The sequence below is a fragment of the Enhydra lutris genome, unplaced genomic scaffold (assembly GCF_002288905.1).
Source record: "Enhydra lutris kenyoni isolate GAN:26980312 unplaced genomic scaffold, ASM228890v2 scaffoldscaffold20, whole genome shotgun sequence".
Classification (NCBI taxonomy): Eukaryota; Metazoa; Chordata; class Mammalia; order Carnivora; family Mustelidae; genus Enhydra; species Enhydra lutris.
In genome coordinates, this window is record NW_019154104.1 from 28,451,579 (window position 1) to 28,466,758 (window position 15,180).

Below are 15,180 nucleotides of genomic sequence, written 5' to 3' on the forward strand. Positions count from 1 at the left end.
AATGTCATCAGTGTGCATTAAATGAGAGAATACTACCTTCTCTCAGTTCACCTCATCGGGGCACTTGTCTGCTTGAGACACGGTCAGTTATCACCGGAAGCAACGTGCGACTCGGGATTTCTGTGGTGGGGGGTGATGAAAAGAGAGAGAGAGAGAGAAGCCGTCAAGCCAGAAGAAGCCTGAAAGAACATGGCTGGTTCTTTCCCTTCTGTGTCACTGCAGGTCACCACCATCTACCCAAAAAAGTACCCTCAGCCCATTTTATCTAGCCTCATCTACAGCAAAGAGCAAAGATGACATCCCAGGGCACGAGAACACTCCAAGAAAAGCACTGTATCTGTTGGTCATGCACAACTCTCAGATGCTTTTGGGCCATCTCCCGGGCAGTTCTCAAAACCTCCTATTTCTCTGTCAGTGGTGAGTTTTCTGGGGGGTGGGGGGACAGAGGAGGGGGAAGGGGGGACCTCTGACTCTCCCCCACCACTAGAAGCTCCCTTGGATGCTGTAAAGGTTGAAATCAACACAGGAAAGGCCTCTGTTACTCAGGAGATCATCAGTGCTACATCTCAAATCCAATTCTGAAACAAAGTGCTACAACGTTAAAGATTGTTATCCGCTGTACATCCACCCCCTCCCCTCCCAAAAAAAAGAGCATGCCACTTTTTATTTCAGGACCGAAGGAAATTAAAAAAAAAAAAAAAAGAAGAAGGAATTTAAAAAAAACAAAGTAAACAACTTTAAAAGTCATTTAAGTGTTGGCTTCTTCACAAGAAATTACACATGCTTAGCTTAAATCTCAAAAAAGCAGCGCCCTCCCCCCCAAATTATAATTTAAAAGATAAGCTTCCCTTCTACATCGCTTGGGAGTCATTGCTCAGGCTACTACTGGGTTTTAAAAAAACAGAAACAAACAAAACAAACAAACAAAAAAAAACCAAAAACAAACCAAAAAAAATAAAAAAGGATGGATACCCAACAAAATCTCTTAAAGGAATTTAAACAGAAAGAATAATAATAAAAAGTATCTGCACATGCCAAAAAAATTACAAAACCCAATAAATACAGAAATTATTGCACAGTTAAAAGGCTCCACAATTTTTACTGCCTCTATCAACCCTCGGGTTTCCATAGGACTTCGTAGACACAGGTTAGGTTGGAGCGCCGCGGGCCCTGCGCCCCGGGCCGGGGTGGGGCGGGGGGCGGCGCGGCGCGGGCGCAGGCATCGGGTCAGCATTCTCTCGGGTGGCGGCGGTTCCACTGTACAGCGGCGGGGCGCCGGGCCGCGCGCTTAGCTCCTCTCGGCCTGCTCGATTTTGACGTCGTTAGTCAGCAAGTGCTCGCCGTGCCACTTTTTCATGTGTTTCTCCAGGGTGCTGTAGACGCTGAAGGGCATCTGGCAGATGTCGCAGCGGTACACCTCCTTGCCGATCTGCCCGTGCGTCTTCATGTGGCGCGTGAGCTTGCTGCTCTGCGCGCACGCGTAGTTGCACAGCTCGCACTTGTAAGGCCGCTCGCCGGTGTGGCTCCGCCGGTGCACCGTGAGGTTGCTGCAGTTCTTGAACACCTTGCCGCAGTACTCGCACGTGTCGCTGCGCCGGCCCTCCTTGGAGCTCGGCCGCCCGGGGCCCGGGCCGCCCAGGTGCGGCGTGCTGCCCCCGCTGGCCGTGCCGCTGCGGCCCGACAGGCCGCCGTCCAGCAGGTCCCCGGGCGGCGTGGAGAAGCGCAGGCTGCCGTTCTCGGACGAGTGCTCGGACGACGTGGCGAAGGGCGACTGGCGCGCGTCCGTGAAGCCCAGGAAGGGGTCCTTCATGAAGTGCCGCGACGCCGCGTAGCCCACGAGCCACTGCGAGTACACGTTCTCGGACGGGATGAGCGCGGCGGGCGGCAGCTCCAGGTCCTTCTCCACCTTGATGCGCTTGGCCGCGCTGTTGAGCCCGGGGCTGGGCAGCGGCGCCGGCTTGCGCGGGAAGAGGCCCGGGAAGGGCTCGGCGCCGGGCGCGAAGCCGCCACCGCGCCCGTTGACCGCGCCGCCCGGGCCCGCGTCGCCGCAGCCGCCCGCGTCGTCGTCGTCGCCCGCGTCGCCGCCGCCCGGCGCGCGCTTCAGGAAGGCGCCGCGCTTGGGCTTGTCGGCCAGCAGCTCGCCGTACTGCGGCAGCGCGCCCAGCCCCACGTTCTCCATGACCTTGCCCAGCACCAGCGCCTTCTCGTCGGCCAGCGCCTTGGCCGCGCCGCCCACGCCGCCCGCGCCCGCCACCCCCGCCACGCCGCCGCCGCCGTTCTCGCGGTTGCGGCTCAGCTCCGAGTCCATGCTGAAGCTCGACTCGGGCCGGCTCTCGTTCTCCAGCAGCAGCTCCTCCTCTTCCTCCTCCTCCTCCTCGTCCTCCTCCTCGGGCTCGTGGCCCAGCGACGGGTCGCTCTCGTGGTGGCGGAAGTCGCCGTCGGCCGCCTTGAGGCCCTCGCCGGCCAGCTCGCTGGTGCCGGGCTCCGGGGAGCTGGCGGCCGAGAGCCCGTCGTCGGAGCGGCCGGCCAGCGAGCCGGCCTTGTGCATGTGCGTCTTCATGTGGCGCTTCAGCTTGCTCGCCTGCGAGCACGCGTGGTCGCACAGCTGGCACTTGTAGGGCTTCTCGCCCGTGTGGCTGCGCCGGTGCACGATGAGATTGCTCTGGAACTTGAACGTCTTGCCGCAGAACTCGCACGACTTGCTCTTGGCTGGCGGCTGCGGCGGTGGCGTGCCGCCGGGGGGCATGGGCGGCAGCGGCGGCGTGCTCAGGAACGGGGACTTGGGGCTGGGCTGGAAGGGGTTCAGGAGCCGGTGCATAGGGTTGCCGCGGCCCGGCGACACGGGCGGCGGCGTGGAGCTGTTGCCCGCCAGCTCGCGGAGCCGCCGCGAGAAGTCCATGGCGGGAGAGTCGATGGCCATGGGGTTGAGGCGCATGACTCGGTCAAAGGCACTGGGGTGCTGGGCAACGAGCCCCATCTCCTCGGCACTGAGGCGGTGCGGGTCCAGGTGGTGGCGCGGCGGCGGGCTGAAGAGCGGCGGCGTGCCGGGCAGGCGGCCCTCGCCGAAGCCCGGGTGGTCCCGCAGGATGGGGCCCGTCATGCGCAGCAGGTTGAAGGGGTTGCTGTCGCCCAGGAAATTCATGAGCGGGGACTGGGCCACGGCCTCGGGTCCGAGCGGCGGCGGGATGGTGAGCCGCGGCGTGAGCGAGCTGCTGGCCGGCCCCGGCTCCAGGTAGATGCGGAAGCCGTGCGTGTTCTGCGCGTGCTGCAGCAGGAACCACGCGCTGTTGAAGGGCTGCTTGCATGTTGTGCAAATGTAGCTGGAAGGCTCATCTTTACCTGGGGAGACACACGGACAGAAAGGCAGACAGAGCGTGAGAAGCAGACTGGGCGCAAACGGCGGGGCCAGAGACCTGAGGGCGCAGGGGGGCGGGAAGCGAGTCCTGGATCAGCAGGGCTTGGGAAGGAGGCCGCGGGGCCCATTTGGAGCGGGCGTGGCCCGGCGACCTGTCACCCAGGCCGAGACCCCTACCAACTGCAGGGCTGAAGAAGCCGGCTGCGTGGACCGTGAGGTTGAGACCCGGCAAAGCCCCCATCGGCCTCGCCACCTCAGCTAGCACCCGCAGTTCCTAGGCCCCGGCCTGCTCCCCCAAAGAAAAGCTGCTCTTATCGCCATCATCTCAGAAGCCAAATGAGGCGGCGTTGTGACACTGCCTGATGTCAACGATAACATAGCCGGGACACCTGCAACCATGACAGACCCAGGTTTCGTCAACCAAGGCACTACTGACGTCTGGACCAGGACGACTCTGCGGTGTGGGTGGGGGGTCCTGTGCTTTGTAGAATGTTCAGCACCGTCCCTGGCCTCGCCCACTACAAGCCGGTCAAACTGCCTCCCCCCAACCCCCGCTGGAGGATCACAAACCTCTTCAGGCCTGACCACATGTCCCCGGGGGGACGGGGTATGAAGCCGCAGCTCACAGCTCCCCCTCACCTTGAGAACCAGTGATTAGGCAATATTTGATCCAAGGGGTTTCTAAAAAACCCAAGTCAAACTCAATTGCCCAGCAAACGTCTTTTTAAAGAGAGATGGCTGATACCTCTGCACTATTTGGGATTCCAGCTAAAGGAAATGCCAGGGTTTCGTACACCAGCATACCGTCAAATTCACACACGAATTACACAGGAGGAATTTAGCATGTTAGGAAGCTCACTGCCCCCCAGTCCCCCTCTGGCCTCACACACACACCCCTAACCACCATGTAGAATCCGGCCTCCACAGGCCCCTGAGCCGGGGAGGGAGAGGGGGCCGCTGGCGTACATGAGGTCCTTCGCTGGAATGCTAACTGCAGGACAATGTCAAATCTGATGGGGCCGTCACAATGAATGGTGGCAAGTGTAGATCTGTTACATACTGGCTCTGGTGACATCGGGAGCAAATCTTAGTGGACACTTGTGGCACTGAGCCAGAAACGTTACTGTCTTTGTCCATCACTGAGGCAGCCACAAAATGGAGGCTGAACGGTTTCGTCCAGAAGCTGTCTTGAGCCGCCCTCCTCAAACTCCGGGGGCAGCGCGATGCTTTTCCAGTCTGAATTGCTCCTAATGCTTTCTATAAAGGGGCAGGCGCAGGCAGGCCCTGCCTTCCACCAGCAGGCTCGCTCGCTAGCCGGGGAGGGAACAGGGAACAAGACATCACAGCCGGAATCTTGAAAATCCCTTTTGTTTTTTCAAACTGTCCTGAACCTGGAAGGTTTTAACACTGACCAAGTATAGTCGCATCAGACTCCCTGGTCCCCTATCACAGCCTCTTCCCAAAAGACCTTCCAAGATCCCGCGCAGAGATTTATTTTTTGTTTTCCACACACCGAGTTATGCTTCCAGGGGGCTTCAGGCTTAGCTGTAAAACCCAAGTGAATGAAGGACCCAGTGCCCTGTTCGGGGGGATGGCGGCAGAGGGCAGAGACCTCCCTGCCCCGTGCCAGGTGTGAGTGTCACAGAAAGGGGCCGACGGGTCCAGCGGGCAGGGTGCAGATCCTCCCAGACCCCCAAACCAACTGGGCCAGAACACCCACCCCTGGAAACCAAGACGGGCCTTAGGAGCGGGGTGCCTCGTAGTGATCCGACGGCTCTCAGCTCCTGGGTTCTGTCTCCGTGTTTGGTGGTGATGAAGACAGCAGGCGGGGGAAGGCCAGAGAAGAAAAAGGACCCTCAGGGTTGGCTTCACTCTGCTTTTGCTAACAGCTCAAGGAGAACTTCTGCGGCAATTTTCTCTCTCCAGCGTACCTACTCCATCTGGGCCATTCAGTGCCCCACGCCGGAGTCCCCGAGGGGACTTTTCCCCGGCTGGAAAATGACAGGGAGGTCTCCTAAGGCCCTGGGGCGCCATGTTTCTCATGGGGCGCCCGCTGTACGGCGGCGCCAACCCTGGGCCTTCCCTGCCAGTACGGCCCTCAGCTGGCAGAGAGAACGCCACCTCCTGTCCTCGCTTATTAGTTGATGTACTTGGGACAGCAGAGCCCTCTGCCTCAGAGCTGGCCAGAAGCCACGGTGTTTAGAGCCCTCCTCAAATCCTCTTCTAGAGCAAGACAGAATAAATACGTAATAAATAACAAGAAGATAAATAAAATGTGCCTTTCTGACCCACGAGCTAATAACACAAATGAAGTGCCACATCCCACAAGGTCATAGATCTTCAAATTAAAGAGCGTTTCTGTACCCTTCACCTGGGCTTTCGGAAACTCTAATTAATCGATTTATGGTACACAGCTGCTCTGGCTCTTCGTCGTTTAAGTGGGACCCCCTTCCCCCAATCTCTTTGTTCATCATCTTCATCTCCTTGGGCTTCCACTCCAGAGCATTTCCTTTTTCTTGTTCTGATGGCCACGTATTTTCTAGAAAGTTCTATGCTGGTGAGGAATGTGGATAACAGAAGAAAATGCAGAATTCCCCAGCAGGCCAGGAATAAAGACGGCTCTTCAGCCGAAATGGCCGATTAAAACCTTTTTTTAACTCAAAATGGCAGCTGCTGGGAAGCATGTAGCTGCATGTTCTAAAGAGCTCAGATGTTTCCACTTCTTGTTTAAAAAAAAAAAAAAAGAAGAAGAAATTTTTTAAAAAGACGCTTTTAAAACTCCGGAGCAGCCCAGGAAGGAAGTTACCTGTCCGTAATTCACCAGCAGGTGGGGAAGAGCTACGTGTCCATCAAATCGGATCTCAGGGCCACCGTTGGTGCCGGGGTGAGCTCTTTCTTTTCCCGCACCCCTGAACCGCTTTGGTTCCCTGACTTCCCTTGCACGATGGCAAGATTCACTGCAGGCGACGGCCTTCCCAGGATCTGACAGCTTCTGACTTTTTTTAAAATCTCGCAGCCCTCAAAGGCCCTCCCTAGACAACTCTCTTTCCACTACCCCCAGCTTTTTTTTTTTTTTTTTCCTTAATAAAATGTTCATTTCCATATTACCACTTCATGGTTCTCTCTTGCCTAGAAGTAGCCTTGAGCACTAGGGCTGCTCACTTTTAACAAGTGAACGATGTCAGAAGTCTTTGAAGAGCCACTTGGAACATTTTTCTATTCAAAAACTCACTAAATATTTTACACTCGCCGCATACCAGTCACAGGCGGCTCATTTTTAAATGCAATGGGAGACCCTTGGCGAGAGGGTTGGCCCCCCTCCCCATCCCAGGACCAGAGGTCACCCCTTCCTCAGGCTCAGGGCCACCTGCCCGGAGGTGAGCCGGAGGCTCGGTGAGGCAAGCCCTGAGCCGGCAGCCCAGAGAGGACCCACTCCCGCCGCGCTGCCCGGGGGGCCGCTGAGGCTCCATGTGCGCGGTGGATGCCTGGATCGTTTTGAAGTGACGTCCCCGGCAACATCAAACCGGCCTACAGACCTAGAAACGTCAGCTGCGCTTCGATCACACAATCAGGCCTGGCGAGTCCGAGCCCAGGGCCCGCGTCTGTCTTTGCTTCCTTCCTCAGACGGCATTACTCTCGGCTGGCAAAAACCCAGACGGGATCTTCTTTGCTCTACGGGCTCTAAAGGCAGTCCTTGGGATTTTCTCCACCCAGAAACGCCCCTTGCCGTCTCTAGGTTATGGGGGCTTGGGTGACATTCCCAGCACAGTGAAGTCGCTCAAATCACAACCTCTTTGGGCCTCGATTTCCACATCAGTAGAATGGGACTAAGATCCCTGCCCCTAGAGAGGGCCGGGGACACCCAATGAGCTGCCATGTGGGGACCCGCGTGGAAATCGAGCACCACGATGGAGAGGCTGAGTGGGGCTTTCTAGGTTTCAGTGTATGGTGTCCGTCCTTGAACCTGGTGGTGCACGTTCGAATCTGGCAGTAATAAAACCTGCCTGGACTTTTCATGCAGCTGGTTTCATGCGTGAGAGGTTCCAGAGAAGTGCAAACTCGCTCGCTGTGAGGGAACCTCCTTTCTTACAGTGACGCCTGGGGACCGACAGCAACCGGACCCTCCTGCAATGGATGGGAGTCTCCCTCCGTGGTGAGGGGTTGTTGTTCCTTTTTTTCTTTTTAATGAGCATTTAAATAATTGTTCCTCCTTATTATGCCGGTTACTCTAATAATACTAATAAAGGTATCGTGTCCAATAAAAAATACACCTTTAACGGAGTCATTATTCAATGGAAAGGACACAGCTGAGCGCGCTGGTTTAACAGGTCTCTCTGAAGGCCAAGTGACGCCATGAGGAAGGGCGCCCGCACCCATGGGAGATGCAGCAGCCACTGCTGCTTAGAGGGGACAGCCAGGACACCCCCAGGCCCCCAGCTCATGCGGGGCCACCGGCGAGATCCCACCTGGGCCATTCTCCAAAGCTGGAGGCAAAAATTAGAATCCGGACTGTGGGCCGCTGACCTAAGAACCGGGTCTTGTGTTCAGAGCCCTCCACAGTTTGCAAAGTTCTCCGCAGCTGCTTGTGCATCTCTGCTGGCATGAGCGTCGTCATTACTCACCCCGCCCCTGAGGGACGCCAGGCAAGGGCTGCACCCCTGCTGGAAAGAGGGAATGGAAGCTCAGAGAGCAAGCAGAGGAGAGTCCCACAGCCAGCAGGGAGGGGGCCGTGACCCTCCTCAAGCTCCCCGACCCCAGGCTCGCTCCCTGCCCACTCTCCAGCACTCAGTACCACCTCAGGGGCTGATCTCTCTCGCTACACTGTTTTATGATGAAAATGGCTAAGAAGGAGGTTCTCCTTCCACGCCGTGTGTCCCTTCAGTGCAGGGCACCGATTATCCTTTCATGGAACCCAATCAAGGCCACCACGGGCCTGGCCCCCGGAGGGAGACGTTTTACAGAGCAAGTGAGCCCACTTGATGGGGTGTGGAGTGCAACAGGACCCAGGACCCAGATGCAGGGGCAGGATGCTGGATCCCAGGTCCCCTATACCCCAGGAGAGGGCTTGGTTCACCGGCCAACCCCCAGTCCTCCTCCCGAATCTCTAGCTGCTAACAAGATTGTCTCCACTGTTCCAAAATGATAGTAATTATGATCACTATTATCCCTAAAATGTGTGGACCCCTCATTAGTTGTAAAACCGTCTCCCCTTTCATGATCCCAGAAAGAAAATGTCAGCCGGCCACCTCAGTGGTTTTTGTAGGTCTTGTGTGTCTATCATTTCTGAGCACGGCCGTCTATGAAATCTAGAACCACCCCTGCTTGTTCTGAACATACCCTGTCAACCCTCAGCCTCTCTCCAAGGTGGGGAGCTGTGGAGACAGTCACCACAGCAGTAAGCACAGACGTCATGAAACCCTTACACAGCCTGTCCACAGTGAAGCAGGGCTGACCTCGCCCGAGACTCCACACAAGCCCCGAAGGAAGAATGGTCACTGGCCCCATTTCACAGAGGAGGACACTGAGGCCTGGAAAAGGCCACCCAGCCGACTGTGCTCTTGAGCCCCATGCTGACTGGTAACAGTCAAGAGAGAAACGTGTACAGACCAGGGCCCCCCCCCCCCCCCCGCCAGGGCACCCAGGCATGGCTGTGCCTCGGCTCCTTTCCTTTTGTCCCAGCCCGCGTGAAAGTGAAGGTGGCAGCTCTGGGCTAGAACCATAGTAAGTCGGTGAAATCGTGCTGATTGCGTCTCACGGAGAAGTCAGGGATGTGCTTTGTTGGTCCTGGGGGTGTCGGGGGGTGACACCCAGCTCCCGTGTGGTCTCCGGGGTGCTCTGCCAGCCTCTGCTCACAGAACCCACGCCCCCCACCCCCGTGGCAGACACGGCCAGTCCACGCCTGCGCTCTTCCTTCAGGCCTTGGAATCCTCTAGATCTTCATGACCACACAGGGCGTGCCTCTGCCTCTTTGCCCTCCATGGATCCCAGTACACAGAAGCCCAGTAAATGGGGGCCCAGGTGAGACAGGGCTGAACTAACTAGGTGGGAGAGTCACCAGGGGACTCCAAACAGGACGCCAGGCCACGGCCACTGCCCAACCCTCTAAGACAGCATCAGCAGGACGGGCGCGCAGGCCACCCACCCATCCTCCCACATCCCCTGCTGCTCAGGGGAAGCGAGAGGCCCTCAGCTTTCCCTCACACCCCCGGCCCTCTCCTTGGGGCCACATGTTTGCAACCAGGCTGGTACCTGCCAGCCCTTGCGTCCAGATTACCTGCCTTTCCTTCTCTGCCTGAAAAATGTCTTTCCAGACCCAGCACCACCGCTACTGTATTCCCCCAGCATTTCGGGAAAAACCACCTGATACTGATCGCACGTAATATCATAATCTGTCCTTGACCTTGGGGTGTTCAACGCGCATGTGATCTGCACGCACCAATGCCAGACTGTCCTCTCAGGCAGATGCTCACAGAAACTCTAGCAAGTGGGTTTTAATCCAGACTTCATACAAAAAAGAAATGAAGTCTCATCCCAGCTAAGTACAGGACCGAAGGTCCCATGGTTTATGGATCACAGAACCCAGACTGACACGGGGTCTGAGCCCAGAGCCTGTGCCACGTCCAGACACACAGCTGGCCGCCCCCTCCACGAGACTGCAGCCGCCACTGTCATGGGCCCTGGGGAGGGGCCAGAGCAGGCGCACAGACCACCCCACCCGCACCCACGAACACCAGCAAGCTGCCGGCTTCGTGCAGGAAATGCCGTGGGTTTCTAGGCTGAGACTGAAGACCTTATACAGATGGGAAACCTCCGCTCGGCCTCACGGAGCTTGGGGACAGACCGTTGACCCTGCCAGCACCCCGTGACAGAGGTACACTGTGTGCTTCCTATGCCTGGAGTTAACTAGGGCTGGCAGACCCAGCCTCCAGCCTCCCCCACAGCCTCCAGCTCAAGCCTCCAACATTCCCCGAGGCAGCCAGGTGCGCACAAAAACACCACAGAATCTTGCTTCAAGCAAGAGCTATACCTGGGAAGTGAGTGAACCCAAAGAAATTTAAATGTGCCCCAAATGCTCTAGGGACATGCCTTTCTCGTTCATTCATTCACTCACTCATTCATTCATTCTTTCATCTCACTATCCAGTCATCCTCGACAGACACGATTCAGAGGGATTGGCCACGACCCCTCGCCTCTAGGAGGCCACAGGTAAGGGCTGAGAAGTGGGGGTGAGTGAGTGGACACAAAGGATGCTAAGGCAGAACAGGACCTCGGAGGAAGCTCAGAGCACCTGGAGAGAAAGCAGCCAGGTAGGAACACCGCACGGAGGGGAGTGAAAACCGGACGCGGGGAGAGGGCCCCTGCCCAGACCACGGAGGGAAGGCGTGCAGGTGGAGGGCACTGCACGCGCACCCTCAGGGCTACACTGAAGGGAAAGGCCTGGGGAGGGAAAATGGGAGACGCAGCCGGGGAGGGACGCACCTACCAGAGATTGCAGACACCTGCTTGTGGTGCAGGGCTGTCCTCACTTGTCCACACTCACTGCCAAACCCAGGGCTGAATATTAAACGTGCAGAAGAGGCACGGCTCTCAGATGTCCTTGTCCTTCTTGTAAGGAAGCCAAGGGGCGCCTCAGGACAGTACCCAAGGTCACACTACATCTGGTACCCCAGAAACTGCACTGCGATAGCAAAAGATGAAAGGATCTGTCCCACATCATGTAATCATTTGCTCTGTCCCCCCTTCCTTGGCTCTACGACACAGAAAGCACCTGCTGGGGCCAGGCCCGGGCTGCGTGGAGGGACACAGCAATGTACGTCTGCTTACAGGGTCCTCAGGAGCCCGCGGCCAAGTGCAGGAGCTAAGGAGTGCGCACGTCTCTAGCGAGGCTTCAGGCCACACGGTCACCAGGAGGGGCTGAGATAGGAGGCACAGGATCCCGAGGAGGGACAGACAGACAGCAGGGGAGGAGCAGGGAAGACCTCTCTGGGGAGGAGCTCCTGGAGCTGAAGTCAGAAGGAAGAAGGAGGCAGGAGTCTGCTGTGCAGAGAAAGGAAAGCAAAGGCGTGCCTTGCAGAGGCAACTGCACACACACAGGCATGGAAATGGGACCCCAGATTGAAGGAGGTGAGGAAAAGGAGGTGGGACTGAAAAGGGGGTTTCGGACCAATCTGAGGAGGTTCTGAAAACACAGAGGAATGGAGCCAGGTAAATTCCGTCACTATCGATTCCATCACGGTGCAAGCTCTAATGTTTTTTTTAAATATGAAGATTTTCAAACCCACACTCAAGGCCTACTTGAGTCAAAACCTGTTCCATGCAACAAAATGTCAGTACAACCAATGAAGGGGAACCCCTTGAAGGGCTCTTTTGGAGACCAGATCCACCCTTTCCAAATTGTGAAACCATTAAGACATAAAGAAATGAAACCAGAGGGCCTGGAAAATGCAAAGAAGACATTTAAAATCCAATCTATGGGGCTCACTAGCCTACGAGGTAGCTCTTAAATCACTGTCTCCAGCAGGAGTTCTATTATTCCAGCAAGATTCTCATCTGAACCTCCTAAGCCCGTGATCCAGCTTCAGGAACAGGGTGGTCCAGGTTGTCAGTGGAACAGAGAAGTATTAAAACTGACCTGCCGCAGCAGGCGCCGTGCACCCCAGATTTCCCCAGACAGTCTTGATTTCAACTGCTCAATTCTGTGGTCAGACCAGGTGTGCCGTTCAGGCTCAGAAAACGGCCACCCACCCCAGAAACAAAGCAGTATTGCTGACCGCGGGGGCATCTCGGGGAAGGGCGAGAACAGCAGTGTTTGCTAGTAAGACAGAAGAGCTGGAGGCAGGACACACGGAACGATTTTATATGGGGCAACTCACTCACGGCATTCTCAAAAAACTACGGCACATTCCTCAAGATTATCTTTATAGAGCTTCCCCCTTTTACATAAGGGACGCAAATCAGCTGGAAATAGTATGTCTTCCCCAAAATAGATGAATGCATCATCAGATTCCCTTGAAATCTTTCTGTAGACTTCTCTGAAAATGACCTGCACCAGTGAGTTCTGGTGGGCTGAGAGATAAACTTATTTGGGTGGTTTTGTTCTGTCCCCCTCCCCACACCCTCCAAATATATGAGGTTTTCTAAAAACGCTGTAGCACTCTGGGGACAGGAATGTAGCCAGGAATGTGAAGCGGGAGCAGAAAGCAAATCCTCCTTATCATTTAATGGAAAAATAAAGAGTGAATTAAGAAATAAACAGGTTAAAAAAACCCCACCACTCCAGGCGTGAGCTGCCGGTGTGTGTGAGAGCTGGTGTGTGCGGGCGCGTGCACACCTCGTGGGTATCTTCACGCACGCGTTCCGGCTGACACAGGAAGTCTCTCTTCTCCATTATTCATGACTTCCTTCGCGAGGCAGGAATCAGGCTTCCTTCCTTTCCTTAAATCCACGAAAATCTCCACATTCCACCCCAAGAAGTATTGCAGGGGCAGTAAATCTCGCTTTAATGGAGTGTACGTTTAGCTCGGAGGAGATAATTGACGTTACGGAGAGCCTCGCCGCCGAGTCCTATAGGTTAGCTAATGCAGAGGGGACTCGTTACCCACACACTACAAACAAGTAGTAATATATGTATATTGTTCAGAGTGGCGTTAGAGCAAAAGTGTTCCGTTCCGCGGGGATTGATAAAACACAAGAAAACAGCAGACATGCACTTGTAAATTTGTCTCATTTGTCTCTGAAGTTAAAGGTTATTCCCTTGTTCTGAATTTGTAATAAAAACATGCTAGCCCAAGGTTTGTGGAGGATGTTTGAATATTTAAATTGTGTATAATGATAGGCAATTATAGGATGAAAACTGGACCGTGTGAATGGGGGAGCACCGTCTGGATCACTAAGTGTTTTCCCACCACCGACTCATCTGTCTTTCACGTGCCACCCCTCCCCCTCCCGGAGTGCTGCGGAGACGGTTACCAGGTCCCAGGGCCACCAACCAGCAACCAACCGAGCTGGGGTTTGCTCCGGTGGGTGGGTTCCTCCCCTTCTCCTTTTCTTCTTTTAGTTTTGTTTTCTTCAACATGCACGGCACATCTCTCCAACCACAGGCGGAGGAGACCGAGGCCACGGCCCCTGGCGGGAAACCGGCCACACGCCGTCCTTCCGCAGCCGGTCAGCGTTTCCTCGGGGCGGGAGGCGAGGCCGGGCACGGGGAGGGGCCTGGCGGCAGAGTTCGCAGGTCCCCCCACCCACCTGGGGGAGAGGGGGTTGGGGCTGCTGGGAGCCCCCCGCGGGTGGCGTGCCCGTGGTGGCTCTGTGGCACCCTGGCTGGTGCCCGAGGTGCCCGGCCGGCCCCATCCAGGTTAACCAATGCCAGTGTTTGAGTAACTCCAGCCAGCTTGTCACCGAGCACAAAAGTCATCAGCGAGTGAATGTTCTTTTCTGCACCACAATTAAGACGAATCAATACGACGTGCCACAAATGGTATTTTACTCTCAATAAGAACTCGAGCTGAGTTTATTCAGAATATTTTAGCGCTTCCCCGGGGGATTTTGGGCCGACGCAGATGGCAAATAAAGTACTCAGCCTAAGGCTACAGCACATTATGGTAATTCTAATGTCAGATGTACTTTAATATACAGCTCTATTTAATCACCCCATTATTTCACATTTCCATATGAAAAACCTGCGGCACTTCTGCCGCGCTCTGCCTCTGCCACGGTGCCAGCTTCCTCCAACCCGCCAGCAGCCGGGGACATGGTCATCCTCGCCAGGCGCAGCTCCGTGCCGAAGTTTCCGGGAGCTCCCTGCGCAGCCAAGCTGCCCGGCGGGATCCGAAGATCAGAGGACTCAGAGACGCACCAAAAGCCGCAGAGGTTGCGGAAAAACCAGACCGAGCACTTTTCCACCTCCCCCACGCACAGGCTCTCTCACGCTCACACACACGCATGCACACACACGTGATGCAGAGACAATTACATGCATGCCTTCCACACCACCCGTCTCCAACACCAGCAGCCACAGCATGGTGGCTGGGCTGCCCAATGGCTAGATCCGACCGTGGCTCGGGGCTGGTGGAGATGTGGCTCCTGCCACGGCCCGCAGAGCCCGTTCTCACTGCACTGCCCCCCCGCACCCCCCCACCATGGGCACATGAAGCAGCAGCAATGCCAAGGGGCAGGGGACCTGTGTCAGTGGTGACAAAGGATGTGGGCAGAGCAAGTGGGGGGTCGGGGTGGGGGGCAGGGGAGCGGCAGCCCAAAGTGCCTGTACAGTCTGGAGCCAGGAGGCCCCCAGGACAGCACTGTCAGGTTTGCACCGCAGAACCTGAAGCCGAGAAGCCCAGGCCCCAGGGGAGATGGCGTCCTGTGAATTCCAAATGGCTCCTGCACCTCCAGGCCGGCTCTGCTGGCCAGCTGGCGGAGAGAAGCCAGCGGAAGCCTGGGTTTTGGCTGAGCCCAGGAAATCAGTCTCTCGCGGTCACACGCATTCTTGGCCAGCACAAAACCCGCCGCCTGCCGGGGTCTTGATTTCTCGAAGAGGAGTCTTTTGATGGGTGAAATGACACCTGGGCACCTGACCTCCCGGCTGCCCCAGGAATGAGTCAACGTTAAAGCCACAGAACACGATTCTTGTAAATGGGTACGGCATATCATCAAAATGAAGCGCTTGCCGTGAGCAAGCGAGGTCCGGTTCCCACCACGGGGTACCAAGCTCTCGGGAAGGAGGGAAGTGAGGAGAGAGGAGGGAGGAAGGGAGGTCAGTGAGAGCACGCACAGGGAGAAGGGCAATAAAGAGGGAATGTCCCAGCATGCGATGCCAAAAACACTAG

The 15,180-nt window shown here is 56.3% G+C and overlaps 1 protein-coding gene across 4 annotated transcripts in view; it reads right to left on the reverse strand.

Annotated features, from left to right (window-relative positions):
- Positions 1-1,288: 1,288 nt before the first annotated feature.
- The window catches only part of LOC111148678 (B-cell CLL/lymphoma 11B), an 88,946-nt gene continuing 75,054 nt past the window's right edge, over positions 1,289-15,180 (reverse strand). For all 4 annotated transcript variants that reach the window (XM_022505454.1, XM_022505451.1, XM_022505453.1 and 1 more), the window contains one exon: positions 1,289-3,339. In XM_022505454.1, the coding sequence (XP_022361162.1) occupies positions 1,289-3,339 (2,051 nt within the window). The remainder of the gene's footprint in view (positions 3,340-15,180) is intronic.